This window comes from Lutjanus erythropterus, chromosome 20 (assembly GCF_056507025.1).
Source record: "Lutjanus erythropterus isolate fLutEry1 chromosome 20, fLutEry1.hap2, whole genome shotgun sequence".
Classification (NCBI taxonomy): Eukaryota; Metazoa; Chordata; class Actinopteri; order Lutjaniformes; family Lutjanidae; genus Lutjanus; species Lutjanus erythropterus.
Window position 1 is genome coordinate 16,739,712 of NC_139336.1, and position 13,059 is coordinate 16,752,770.

Here is a 13,059-nt window from a genome sequence, read left to right on the forward strand (position 1 = left end):
ACTGCTTTGAGGGGCTGCATACCCCACGTTCCATTCTACTTCTGCAATTTGGATATTGCACAAAAAACACGCTGGACTACAGTACATTACTTTCAGCAAACAATGAGGGGAAAAAAACTGCAAACTGTAAATAATATTAGGTTGATCACAGTGACAGAAGATGCACATTTAGTGGATGAATAATCTTACTGTTCAGTTGACCCCGATGTGTTTCTGTTGGAGCCAGAAAGCCCGTTGGACCCGTTAGCCCCGTTAGATCCATTTGGCACCGCTCTCTTCATCTCCTCCATCATGTCAACTCCTCTTGAGATCAGCTGGGGGTGAGTCAGGCTGGGCACTCCCTCCGTCAGGGTGGCTGTGTTCTCCCCCGTGCCTTTGCGTCCCTGCCCTACTCCTGCAGACACATCTGTGTGGATGCTGCCCTCCATGGTGAAGGTTTTACCCATAACCCCTGGCGCTAAAGGGAATGCACGGCCCACGCTGCTGCTCTTCTTGTTCCTCAGCCGAAATCTGTATAGAGAAGAGGCACTAAATACAGTGTGTGTATGTGTGTATGTGTGTGCATGTGTATCCTTATCATTCCAATAACATTGATGGAGGACCTCTTTTATAAAAATTAAAAAGCTGGGGTTGGAAAAGTCTGTATAGACACAGATGAGAGCAGAGAGAGAACATATTTTTTAAAGGGCAGAGTAAGTTTATCTACATACCCTTAAAGGAATACAGTAGTTCAGATTATTTGAAGTGAAAGTTGTATGAGGCACTTATAGTTGTGTATTACCTACAGTACTTAGTGGTCGACACACTCTCAGCTGAAACTAAGCAATGTACTGATGTGGACAGGGTCAGCAGCAAAAGGTATTTTAGCACCCTACATAAAGGTCCACCTAAAAAAAACAATATCAGTTTAAGTGTAGGCTGAATTTAGAATATTTTCACCACTTGAACTCGCTGTCAAACAGCCTTTTCTGATGAGAAGCCGCCTCATAGAAGCACAGTATCACTCTTGACAAACCAACTAGACTCCACTGGCAAAATCAGCAATGGGAGTTGCTGGTCTGCTGCTGCTGCAATCGGTGAGTTTGTTTGTGCTACTGTGAGACATCAGTGATTTAAAAGGTTAGTTCATATTCACCAAAGTTACACAATAATACAAACAAATGAACCAGTCGAAGCGGTGGCAAGCAAGTAACTCCCATGCTCTGCGAGGTAAAATAGAAAAAGGCTGTCTGACAGCAAGGTAAAGCTGTGAAAATATTCTAAATATAGTGACACTTTCAACAAAATATGTTTTACTGCAGACCCTGTCCACAGCAGTTCATTGCTTAGTTTCAGTTCTGCACTCCTGCTGGTTTTCCAAACTTGGGCCATGGTCATTTTGCAGTTGTTAAACAAAGAAAAACTCCCACAGTTGGACAAACAGATTTCTGTCTAACTAAAATCTAATTATACATGCAAACTTGGATGATCAGAGTTTGTTTGTCTTGAACAGGATAAATGGGGGGGTATATGCACATGTTGACTTACTTCTCCAGCTCATCCTGTGTGTGTGCAAATGTACAGTTGGTTCCTCGGGGACAGCCTCCCTGCTGACGAAGGTCTCGGCACATGCTGGTCTTGTACTTGCTGTTGGCCTGAGGCTACAAAATGCACAGATACAATGAACATGAACTGTAAAAATAAACATGTAAATGCATGTAAATCTTTGATCAGTCTGGCACTGCAAACATCTTACTGCATCTGTTCCTCCTGAACACTAAAACATTTTATTACTTTTAGTCACGTTGTTAATATTGATAAAACACGGAAATAAATTAACATATGAGTGTTAGTTTTGATAGCTATCGTAAAATACAGGTGATTATTAAGTGTAAGTGTAAAGTGCATGACGAGATGTTAGTTAATGTTTACTCTCAGCAGTGACTTATTAACTATATCCACAGTGATTGAATTTTCTATTTGCAGGTTGTTCAACTCATTACAGTAGATGTTGAGAGGATACGGTCTCAAAATTGATTAACTATGAATGTCAATGACACTGTGCTGTTAAACATGAATGATATCACAAATCAAAGCCGCAAACTTTAATAATCACCTTTATGGTGCATTCTCTATGGAAAACAAATTTAGTGTTTATGGCAGAGCTACCATTTCAAAAATATTTGCTTCCAAAGCAAACAAAACTATTGCCTCATTTACAGAGCTCAAAACATGGACACATCTTTACATATTATTTTCTAACACTGAGAAATATTAACATATTACTTTAATCTACTAAATGTCTAAACTAAATGGCAATGAGGTGGACCTGTAAACGTGAGGTTGTCACTCTGCAGGTTCACACAACATGGGGAACATTGGGAAAATCTGTCTTTTAAATTCATTCCTCAAAGAGCTGAAGGCTTTCCCTTTTGCCAAGGATGATGACACCCTGTTCAAGGCAGGACTGTTGCGCCATTATTCGGCATCGCCATCTGTATGAAAGTAAAGGACACGCAACGGGGGCGCATTTTCGTTCCACCTCTGATCTGCCAGTTGAGACAGAGTGGAGAGACGAATCGACATCTGTGTGAGCCAGCAGGGACAAGACGGTGCTCAGTTACACGTTCACTGTGATTGTCTTCGACAGGAACGCTGTCTGTGTGAACACCACAGGTGCGTCGGTGAGGTAGCTGTCACACACAGGTACGTGCATGTGGTGTGAAGCTGCCGTGACATTATAAATTCATCAGCTCTGTGTTTGATCAGAAAAGGGCAGTGGGGCAGAATCATTTGCTGACCGTTGTGGTCACACTAGACACAGCTCTGTTATATTGTGTCTCTTTTTGATTCTGCAGTGCCAGCATGCTTTATAAAATCACTCACTGTGGAGGGGGGGCTTGTACAGGAATTGTTTGATTAAGTGTAAAATACAGGGGTGGTGTTGAGGCAAGCCTTCTTAGTAGTGCACAATTTCTGTGTAAAAAGGCCAAGAGATTGATTGTAATCAGCAATCTTTGTCTGAACCTGTTTTTCACGTTTGTTTTAAATTTCATTTCCTGTGTGTTGTTTGACAAAAGCTGATACTGAGACACAGAACAGCTTCAGGCTCTATTTAGTCTCCTGTACTTTATGCAATGCTTGAGACCAGCTTTCACAGTTGGATTATCTGCAAACTATTAACAGTAATTTTAATGCTGTTGCAACACTTAAAACATTACTGTGCTGCTGTTAGAGATTGTGATACTGTGTGTCCTTTAAATAATCTTAGATGCCACAGACGTGAGGAACAATGTGTGCTGCTGGACCCTGAACATCTTATCTTCCACGCCGATGGCCTTTTTACAGTGCCTGGATGAGGCGGCAGTACAACATCTCCTCCCAAGCAGTGCAAAATAGTAAGGGACAACTTCTTTACGATTCTTCACTTTTCCTCTTGGCAAATATTATGTTTATGATAAGCTTATTCACCTGGTGGCACACGGGCTGAATACAGCCCTTCTATGGGCAAGCGTGTAATATGATAAGTAAAACGAAAGTACATCCTTTTGGGCTGCTTTGAGACATCTGAACGATAGACAGTATGACCTGAACACACGTGACAACAAGTTTCAAAATGTCTCTCTCAAAGCTTAACTTTGCTATCTGCAACAAGTAATAAACCAGCGTGTTTACTCTGCAACAGATGCTTTGCTGTGATGAAATAATACAATGTGAAGAGGCACTCCAGTCAAATCATGGCTTTTTCTTGAGGGCTTGGAGGACTGAAGCGGGGAAAGCACAGGGGCTTTTAGCATCTTTTCAGCTCAAGTCAAGTGGCTCTTGGTCATAATGATACCATTAAAGTGAAAGAAAAGAGGTGCCTGTCACTAGTTTATCCTATGTAGTAATAAGTTACTGGTAGCAAATACGTGACAAAGTATTCTGTCCAGTGTCCAGTAATTCTCCTACTTAGCCCACTTGCTATTATAGTTGAATTATGATTTATGATTCTAAATAACTCTTAAATCAGTGTACCTGCGGAGTGTCGTGGCTCTTCTTGCTGAAGTTCTGTATGAATTCCACCAGTCCATGAACCACCAACTTCACAGCCAGCATCACACTTTCCAGCTCCTCCCATGATGGCGCCGGGGCGTCTGCACACAGAGCAACAACAAAGGCTGTTTAGTAGCGATTCTTATCACTGTATAAGGTCTCAAAAAGGCTCAGGTAGTGGCGAGCCTAGAAAAAAATTTGCGTCACAGATAATTTCCTACTACATTTCCTACTAGCTATAATAGTTGCTGTGCCGTCAGAGATATACTGGGAGTCATGTCAGATAGAATTTCATTTTAACAGTGAAGATAATAACTCCCATGATGCCATGCCACTTCATGGCATCAATAAGCTATGTCTTTTATTTTTAATGTGAGAGACCCCAAGTGGCAGAACGTCCAAACTGCTAAAACTGTGTGATTAACTGAGAAGCATAATACAGAGTAAATATCTGAGTGCTGCTGGTCATTGTTCTTTTGATTAATAAATGTTTCACACACAAGATGATCAGTCATTTTAATCTTCTCTTTTGCGCTCATTAATTGCATTTTGGTATGCGAGAGCCACAGCTTGTATATTTTCCTCACATTTCAGTCTCATTAGTGTTTGAGGAACTGGATGAGCTCTTTATTCTGATAAGTGTTAATTATCCAGACTCATTATCATCCAGTTCGATGAATACTGTTAGACAAGCTGAAGTACCTGGATTGTGGTCTATGTTGGCTAGTAGCTCGAGGTGTGGTCTAAGGCTTGTGAGGTTGGCAGGGTCTCCTGTCCTCTGCAGAACAATTGTCAGCTCCTGAACGCTCTTTGCAAACGACTCCGGAGACTGCAACTAGAGCAGAAGACAGAAGAGAAGAGTGAGTCTTTAAAAAAAAAAAAATAAAGACTGTTTTTCCTGTGTTTCCGTTCTCTAGAGGCTTGTTATACTCACTGGTTGAAGGCTGAGCATATGAATCATACTGGTACCTTGTCAATAATGGACTGCATATGTGACTTGTGGACCAGGTCTCCGTACAGCAGAGAAGACCACTGTTCAGGTGAAATTCGTAGGCCTGCTTCCATTGCGATGTGGACAATCTGAGCGTCGTGTTCTCTCCTCAGAGCCTCGTATGTCCGAAACTCTTCCTTGAGCTGCATCAGTGAGGAGTCCTCATCACGCTTGGTTACCTGATAGGGAAGACAGACAATGGTGGGAGACAGAAAGAATAAGAAAGAGGGTGAACTGAGAGAGAAAGACGGAGGGTATGGACAGATAATTGTCTTTTTCTAAGACTTTTGTGCAAACAAAAGTACCCAAATATGAATTGTATATATTGTACATGACACTTCACAATATAATCCCTCCGAGCACACTGTCAAAGTACGTCCAATAAAATTGCTTGTTTTGCCAGTGGCAGTCTCAGATTGTTATTAGAAATGTCTGACAACATTATGGATAGGTTTGCTACAGAGAGAGACATTTTTTTTTAAAGAGTAAGATGTGTTTTGTTTCACCAGAAACTCTTTTGCCAAACTAACCAGACACCCTTTCCAAAACTGTAATTTTAACATCATTATCTTCATTCAACCTTGACAGAAACAAAATAAAACTCACCATTAACATCTTGCCTAATCTTTCCACTGCTCCAACAATCACTAACTCTGGCTGTTTGGTTGAAATAAAATCTTAATTCGCTGAGGTAGATGTGAAAATATCCAGAGAGGAACAAAAAGGATGTTACACATCAGAGAAGCAGCAGGGAAAAACAGACAAAGCATTTTCACATCTAACTCAGTGAATTAAGGATGTATTTTGTTGGACCAATGGAAAGATGAGCCAAGACATTTTTGAGGAGCTCGTCAAGAGCAATAAAATAGCTGTTTTTGCTTAAATAAAACATGTATATAAGGTCCATCTCTTTCGCAATTCTTTCCATATTGCTGCCAGACACAGTTTTGCTTCTGCCAACCACAGTAAACTTCCTCAATACTGGATCATTTTTAAAAATTGTTGGTGCCATTACTCACTTAAACACAAAAACAAGGGAATACACAAAGGTGAAGTCCCTGCCCTTCAGGGGTACCTCCCTGGACTGTGGAAACAATATGAACGGTAGTCAATGGTGAGAGGCAAATATTTTTTTGATCCTGCTTGAATTGTGTCACTAATTCCACATGTGATGTGCTGCTCATGCTACAGTGCCTGTGTGTTTTCATACCGAGATGTAGTTGCATGAGCAACAGGTCTTGCTGGTTTCTCGTCCTGGCTAAAAAAGGACCAGAAGTCGTTGGATAAAACACTTCAGGTTAGGTAACGTTACAAGGGAGAGCGATGTTGGTGTCGGTGATGTATATTGTGCAACGAGAGATGTAGTTCACCGAGCAGTTTCACATATAACTAAACTAAACCACAACAACCTGCCACAGACTGAAACCTTCTCGTCTTGTAAAAGTAGCTTGTTGTATGACCAACATCATAGGTGTGGTTCATGACACAACTCTGACAAGACAAATGATTATTTGTCTCTTGCATTGACTACAGTTCGTATTTGTTCTAAAGTAAGGACTTCGCCTCGCTATAGGGTCCAGGTTGAGAAAAAAACAAATAAAACGGTTTGAATGTTAGTGAATTTATTTGTGTGTTTGCTTGTATGTGGTGTCTTCAGACTAATAAACTCAAATTCAGATCAGACGAGGGGATTCTCCCCTCCTCAGAATCTGCCCTATGAGTAATCATCACAAGACACAAACACACACCACCAACTATCACTTATAAATCTGCCGTGCTCAAAATTACAACCGAACAGAATCAGATTTCATCATTAGCCCCAGCTCTTGCTGCTGTCCATCCTCTGTCAGGTTTTCTCCCTGTTCCTGCACTTTCATCTATCTGTCTCTGCATCTCTGTGCTGTCTGTCTCCGTCCGGTAAGGCGGGGCAACAAGGGCAAATATAGACTGCTGTTACATCACGAGTAAATAGCTGGCATTTCTGCCCTACCAGCGATGTCTGTCATCAGATAACAGGCACAAAAATATACACACGCACAGAAAATATACCCACAGACACCCATATCATTATTACAAATATGACTTTTATGCAATATAAGATATTAGTAGTATGGGAAACCCATTTACAGAGTGACTAGACTTAAATGTCAGACTGGGTCAAGTTAAGTTGGAGATTAATGCACAGACCAGGGGTTTTCCGAAGTTCCCTTGACTAATTTTAAGAAAGTCTTTTTTAAATGTTTAAGTTTATTGGGTGGAAAAAATACTTAAACTGACAAGAATAGGTTTTGGAAAACACCTCTATAACTGACGACACAAAAAAGATATTCATTTGAAGCTCTATCTCTGTGGTAACGGATTATGTGGTTGTAAATGAGGATCTATTTAAATACCCCTCATCTAATCAGGTCATTTATTATGGCTTGGGTTCTTGGGACAGCAGCAAACTGAGGTTCTTTTGTTCAGTTTGAGGTAGACTACATTAAAAACCTTTGAGTAGTTTTTTTTTTTGAATGAAGGACTTAATAGTGCATGTTCTTGCATGCCCACATATTTACTGGGGCTGTATAACAGAAACATCCCATCTTTAGTCTTAAGTTAAGACAGGAAGAGCCAAAAATAGGATTTTATTATCCCACAATGCAATGCAGTTGTGATGATAACAACATCCAACAGGCAGGCAGTGACCAAGGCAGCTCAATGTTATGTCTTCTGTTTAAACCTAAGCAAGGTTTTACATTTCTTAATAAAAAAGTAATATATTTTGCAAAAATTAGTTCATTGTGGGCACAGTTACCCCGGTTAAACGTCTTCAACTGATGACGAGGCTCTCAGGAAGTGACAACATACACGCATAGCGGTCCATCCAAAAAGAATAATATTACTGTTTATTTAAACAAAAGCATGTTGAACAATAGTACACATTTTGGGTGCGTAGTGCACAGTATGTGGTTTCAGATACATCAGCTAATGTTGGCATACACTACTGTTAACTATTGTTAGTTAACACTACCATTCTCTGCCATTAGTAGAGTTTGGGAAATTAGGATGTGCGTCATACATTTTTCCTGTCTTAAGTTAGGATCAGGTCCTAACTTTAATTACCCATGGTTACCAAACAATTAAGATGGAATCTGCAAGTTGGAAATTTCTGTAGTAAGGATGTGTATCTGTGTGTGTGTGATCATTCACGTTGTCTGTACCTTGAAGCAGGAAGCCCTGTAGAGGAGCTGCACCACGTGGCCTATGCTGGTTTTGGAAGCCTGGGGGAAGCGGGCCTCGAGCTTTTGGACTACAAACAAAACCAGCACCTTCCTGGACAATGCTGACCCGTCCTCCAGAGCCAGTAAAACCAGCTTCAGTGCATCTTCTTGCATAGCTGATGAGGAACAGTTGGAGGGGAGTGTCGTGATACAGTGAAGGATCGCGAAGAGTGGAGGAACGAAGGCAAGAGAAAGCAATATAGAGATTATGGAGAGAATCAGAGCGAAAAAATCAGCAAACAGACACAGGCGAGCACGCATATGCATGCAAACACTACAACTAATACATACATTAATTTTCTGTTCTGAACAAGCACATTTTAACAGCACATAAATCTATTTCTAATACCTAGAGGTTCTTAGAACCAGGTGTCCTCAGACATTTTAATGAACTCATTCTGTGATCATGATGAGAAACAGTTTCCCAGTCAGAATCTGCCCTATGAGTAATCATCACAGGACACCGGGTACCAGCACCAGAAGTCAGTTTTATGAGGCAATCTTCAGTCATTCATTCATTTTCTGCAACCGCTTACTCCCAAAGACAACCACCCACACCTACGGGCAATTTAGAGTCACCAAGTAACCTAGCATGCATGTCTTTGGACTGTGGGAGAACCCAGAGAGACAAGAGGAGAACATGCAAACTCCACACAGAAAGACCCTGCCCCAGCTAGCTGGGGGATTGGAACTTGGTGTGAGGCAGCAGTGCTAACCACTGCACCACCGTGCCACCCTGAGGCAATCTATGTAGGCAATTTAGGCTATTCAAAAGACAACTTCTGGACACAGTGAGTCCAGTTTGAATTCAAACAACATTCATACAACAACATACATTTACAAAGTTTGCATCAAGTGAACTCTTTTAAATGACACTGCCTCAAAGTTCACAATAGCATGCATCACCTTTAAAACTTGAACTGTTGTTTTAAATCTCTAGCTGGTGTTGGCTACAAGACAAGATGCAAATGCTTAGTCCTACTTTTTAAAATGCTAATTCAGGAAATGAAACACCCACCAGGTCCCAGGAACTGGCAGCCCCGTGCCCTCACCGCTGCCCAGAGGTTGGCAGAAAGCTGCTGGGGGTTCTGGTGCTGCAGGATGAGCTCGGTTACAGTTCGTTCCCCAAGTGACCGACCTGCCCGCACTGCCCGCACACGGCCCTCCTCCTCCACCAGCTGGCAGTTCACCAACGTCACCAGCTTCCTCTGCATTGGCCGACTGAGCACGCTCGGACTCAGAGTCGCCACACCTGTAGAAGGTGACAACTCTGTGGTAAACAGTGTAAACAGTGTTTCTCAGTTGAACTCTATCTAATAAAAATGAATGAAACAAAGAAACTTCATCAGTGAAAATATGGATTAAAGTAGAATATTTTGTTTGCTGAAAACATGTTGTGAATTTTGGAAATGATTACATCTATCTTTTTTTTAAATTATGGCTTTCAGGCTAAACAGCACTTTGGGAAATGCTCAGATCACATGGAAACTCTTTTTAGCCTTGATGTTAGACGCTCTGGCCTCCTCCATCAGATGTGCTGATGAGTTTGTGCTACAAGTTTTAAAATACATGTGAAGTTCACGGATGTAACAGCTTTTTCAGCAGATATCTTTAAGTTTGAGCTAGCAAAGCAGTTTTGTGTTTATGTGTGTTTTTTTTCAGTTTCATATGATGCACAATCTCTAAAAAGCATTGACGTAAGGAGTAGTAAACTGGATTTAATTACACAGGAGTCTACTTACGTGACTGATTTTTTTCCACTTATTAGTCAGCCTGCGCATGTTTCCAGGGAAACAGAGATTTCACTAGCAAGAAGTTATTTTTTATTTTGAGAGCAAATTGTCCCACAATATGAATCAATTTTGTTGAGATCTTTTATTTTGTTGTTAACTGTTGTCTAATCGTAGTATAACACACGAGGGTGAGCTTTGTTGTCATTATTAGTACTTCAGTGTCTGACCACATGACTGTTGTGTTGATAATGACGGTAAAGCTCACCCTCTCATGTAATATTGCTTAAAGGGAACCAGACATGACATTGTGTGAATTGTCCAAATGCTCTAATTTGCCTAAATAATGAAGGAAGGTAAATATTGTTTGTCTTGTTATGCAGAGAGCTGAATTTTCCTTCAATACCATAAAAGTACAGCAGCTTTCAGGCGTCATTAGAAGTGTGAGAGGCATGAATGCCAAGTTGCACAGGCAGCTCAACCACGGCCCCCGCACATTTAGCACGAAGAGCTTCATTCTCTTTCACAAAATGTCCACAGACAAAACTGAAACTCAGGTGCACATTCACAAACCTTTTGCTCCACTGATGGGTTTTAAGTAGAGAGCCAGCTCTTCCACACACACCCTGCAGACCTCATAGTTCTCAACCTCTGCCGCACTGCTCAGGCTCACCGGCTGCACATCTGGGACCTGAGAGACACATCATGAACACCCACGCGAACACACAAAACAGAAGGGAGTGACAGAAACATTCCTTCTTTCGCCTTACCTGAGCTCCAACCAACTGCAGCAGGGCGCAGTTCACCGGCAGCAGGTCGATATCGGTGCTGATGGGTGTCTGATCAAAGGGGCAGGCCTTGCGGTGCAGCTTGTGCAGGCAGGTCTTACACACCGTGTGGGAGCAGCCCAGGCTGATGGGCTGGTGGCCACTGCTGTCAAACTCATTGTAGCAGATGGGACAGGACAGGAATTCTGTCCACTGGGCCGCCTGCACTGGCATCCTGCCACCACACCACTGAGCGAGGTGTCACCGAGCTCAGGGGGAATGCATGTCAACGAGCCCCGACGACAGCTCCTGCTCACCACTGCTGACGATGACTGTTAAGGAACAAAACGTTAAGTTATATAGCAATACTGTAAAATTGTATTGGTACTGGAGCTGCAAATGATGATTTTTATTAGTCTGTTTTTATTATTTTATTATTATGATCTATGGACCAGCATATACTACAATACATATATACTGGGATCAGCATATATGTTATGTTGTTTACAGATTGCAGGTTTGTTCTTAATTTTATTATTTTTTAGTTTTATAGATAGAATTTTATGTATATTTTATCACTTTCTGAAATTCAAGTTCTATTTGTTTCTTATTAAATTCAGTATTAAAAATACCAGTTAAAGTCATTTTGTATTTTCAATATTTAAATATATCAAAATCAGAATTTTTCAATACCTAATATTCAGCCCAAAAAATGCATTATCAGTCGGGCTCTACTTCAGACAGCTTTTTCTCCACTGGCAAAACCAGTGATTTTACATTGCAGAACACAGGAATTGCTGATCTATCACTGCTTTGATTGGTTAATTTGTTTGTGTTATTGTGTTTGTGTTACTGAAGTCACACAATAACACAAACAACTCCTGTGTTCTGCAAGGTAAAATTCACATCAGAAAAGGCTCTCTGACGATAAGGTAAATTGCTGAAAAAAAATTCTTAATATAGCATGCACTTAAACTGATATTGATTTTTTTAGGTGGACTTTTTTTAAAGAGGCAAAAATGTTTTTTTGCAGATCTTGTGTACAGCAGTGCATTTCTAAGCTTCTATGCTGGTACTCCTCACTGCTTCTCCAAACTGAGGGTGTGTCAACCACCATCTGCTGTAGGTAATACATTGATTATTGGTAAGTTCCTCATACAATCCCACTTCAAATAATCAGAACTATCCCTTTAAGAATCACCATTGTGTAATTACAATAACATAACCTCAACTATAGTGACACCATGAAGGAAAAGCCTTACAATCTGGGATTTGCATTCAGAAAACCCTTTTCAGATGCAAATAATGGAAGGAAAATAGAAGAATGTGAAACAGAAGATGCGTAAATCTCCACAATCACGACTTACACCGTAATGTTTCTGTTTGAGAGCCCACTGGAACTAACTATGTGCATGAGCACTCTGTCTGTATGGAACTGCTTGCCACAACACCTGCCACCACAACTTTAACAATCAACAATACTTCTTTTATGGTGTATCAATTTGACAAATACTATGTGACCTACATCAGAAAACATGAATAATTTAAGAGGAACGAGAACTTCATACACAGCTGTAAATAATAACTAATATACACATACAGACAGCTAACAGACAATGACACAGTGTGTCCTATTTTTAGATGTGCATGGTGTCCAACACAAAAAGGAGAAGCATTAAAATTATTATACTTTCAGTATGATCAAGTGGAATAAACATTTAGCTAAGTACATAGGCATTATTCAGCCTCTCTCGCCATCAAAGTCATAAATTTATAGTGTGAGCAATAAAAGTGCTCTATCCCTCTCCAGCTGCCAAATTTCAACACATATTACTTTAAAAGGTGGCCCATGGAGGCCTTGTTGTTTACACAGTGTGTACAGTAATAAGTCCACATTTCACTCATCTCATTACAAATGTTGGTGGGAAATTATTTTAAAGTCATAAAGGATCAAAAATAGTTTGGAATAAACCTGTAAAATTAGTACTGCTGTGTTGAATTCCAATAGCTACAAGAGTGCAAAAGAATAAAACATTGTTTAAGAACAGTGGTGAAGACAATTACCTTTTGAAGAAAAATAAATAAATAAATAAAGGTCCAAGGTTGAGTACAGAGTATTAATTTGAGAGCGAGATCAGTCATGCCTTAATCATCTTGGCTTCCACTTTGCTCTTTAAGACTTTGTTTAACGAAGGATGAGCTCATGCTGAATCATAACAATGCAGAATGAGCAGATTTGTACACAGACAACTGATAAACGCAGACGATATCTGCAGGTTGAGACAGATGAAGCT

The 13,059-nt window shown here is 40.6% G+C and overlaps 1 protein-coding gene across 5 annotated transcripts in view; it reads right to left on the reverse strand.

The window, feature by feature from the left end:
• The window catches only part of rc3h2 (ring finger and CCCH-type domains 2), a 33,602-nt gene that overhangs the window by 10,428 nt on the left and 10,115 nt on the right, over positions 1-13,059 (reverse strand). For all 5 annotated transcript variants that reach the window (XM_084745572.1, XM_084745575.1, XM_084745576.1 and 2 more), the window contains 9 exons: positions 10,769-11,097; positions 10,572-10,689; positions 9,287-9,520; positions 8,209-8,384; positions 4,984-5,184; positions 4,717-4,849; positions 3,997-4,115; positions 1,528-1,640; positions 190-510 (listed from right to left, as the gene is read on the reverse strand). In XM_084745572.1, the coding sequence (XP_084601698.1) occupies positions 190-510; positions 1,528-1,640; positions 3,997-4,115; positions 4,717-4,849; positions 4,984-5,184; positions 8,209-8,384; positions 9,287-9,520; positions 10,572-10,689; positions 10,769-10,999 (1,646 nt within the window). In that variant the 5' untranslated portion in view covers positions 11,000-11,097. The remainder of the gene's footprint in view (positions 1-189; positions 511-1,527; positions 1,641-3,996; positions 4,116-4,716; positions 4,850-4,983; positions 5,185-8,208; positions 8,385-9,286; positions 9,521-10,571; positions 10,690-10,768; positions 11,098-13,059) is intronic.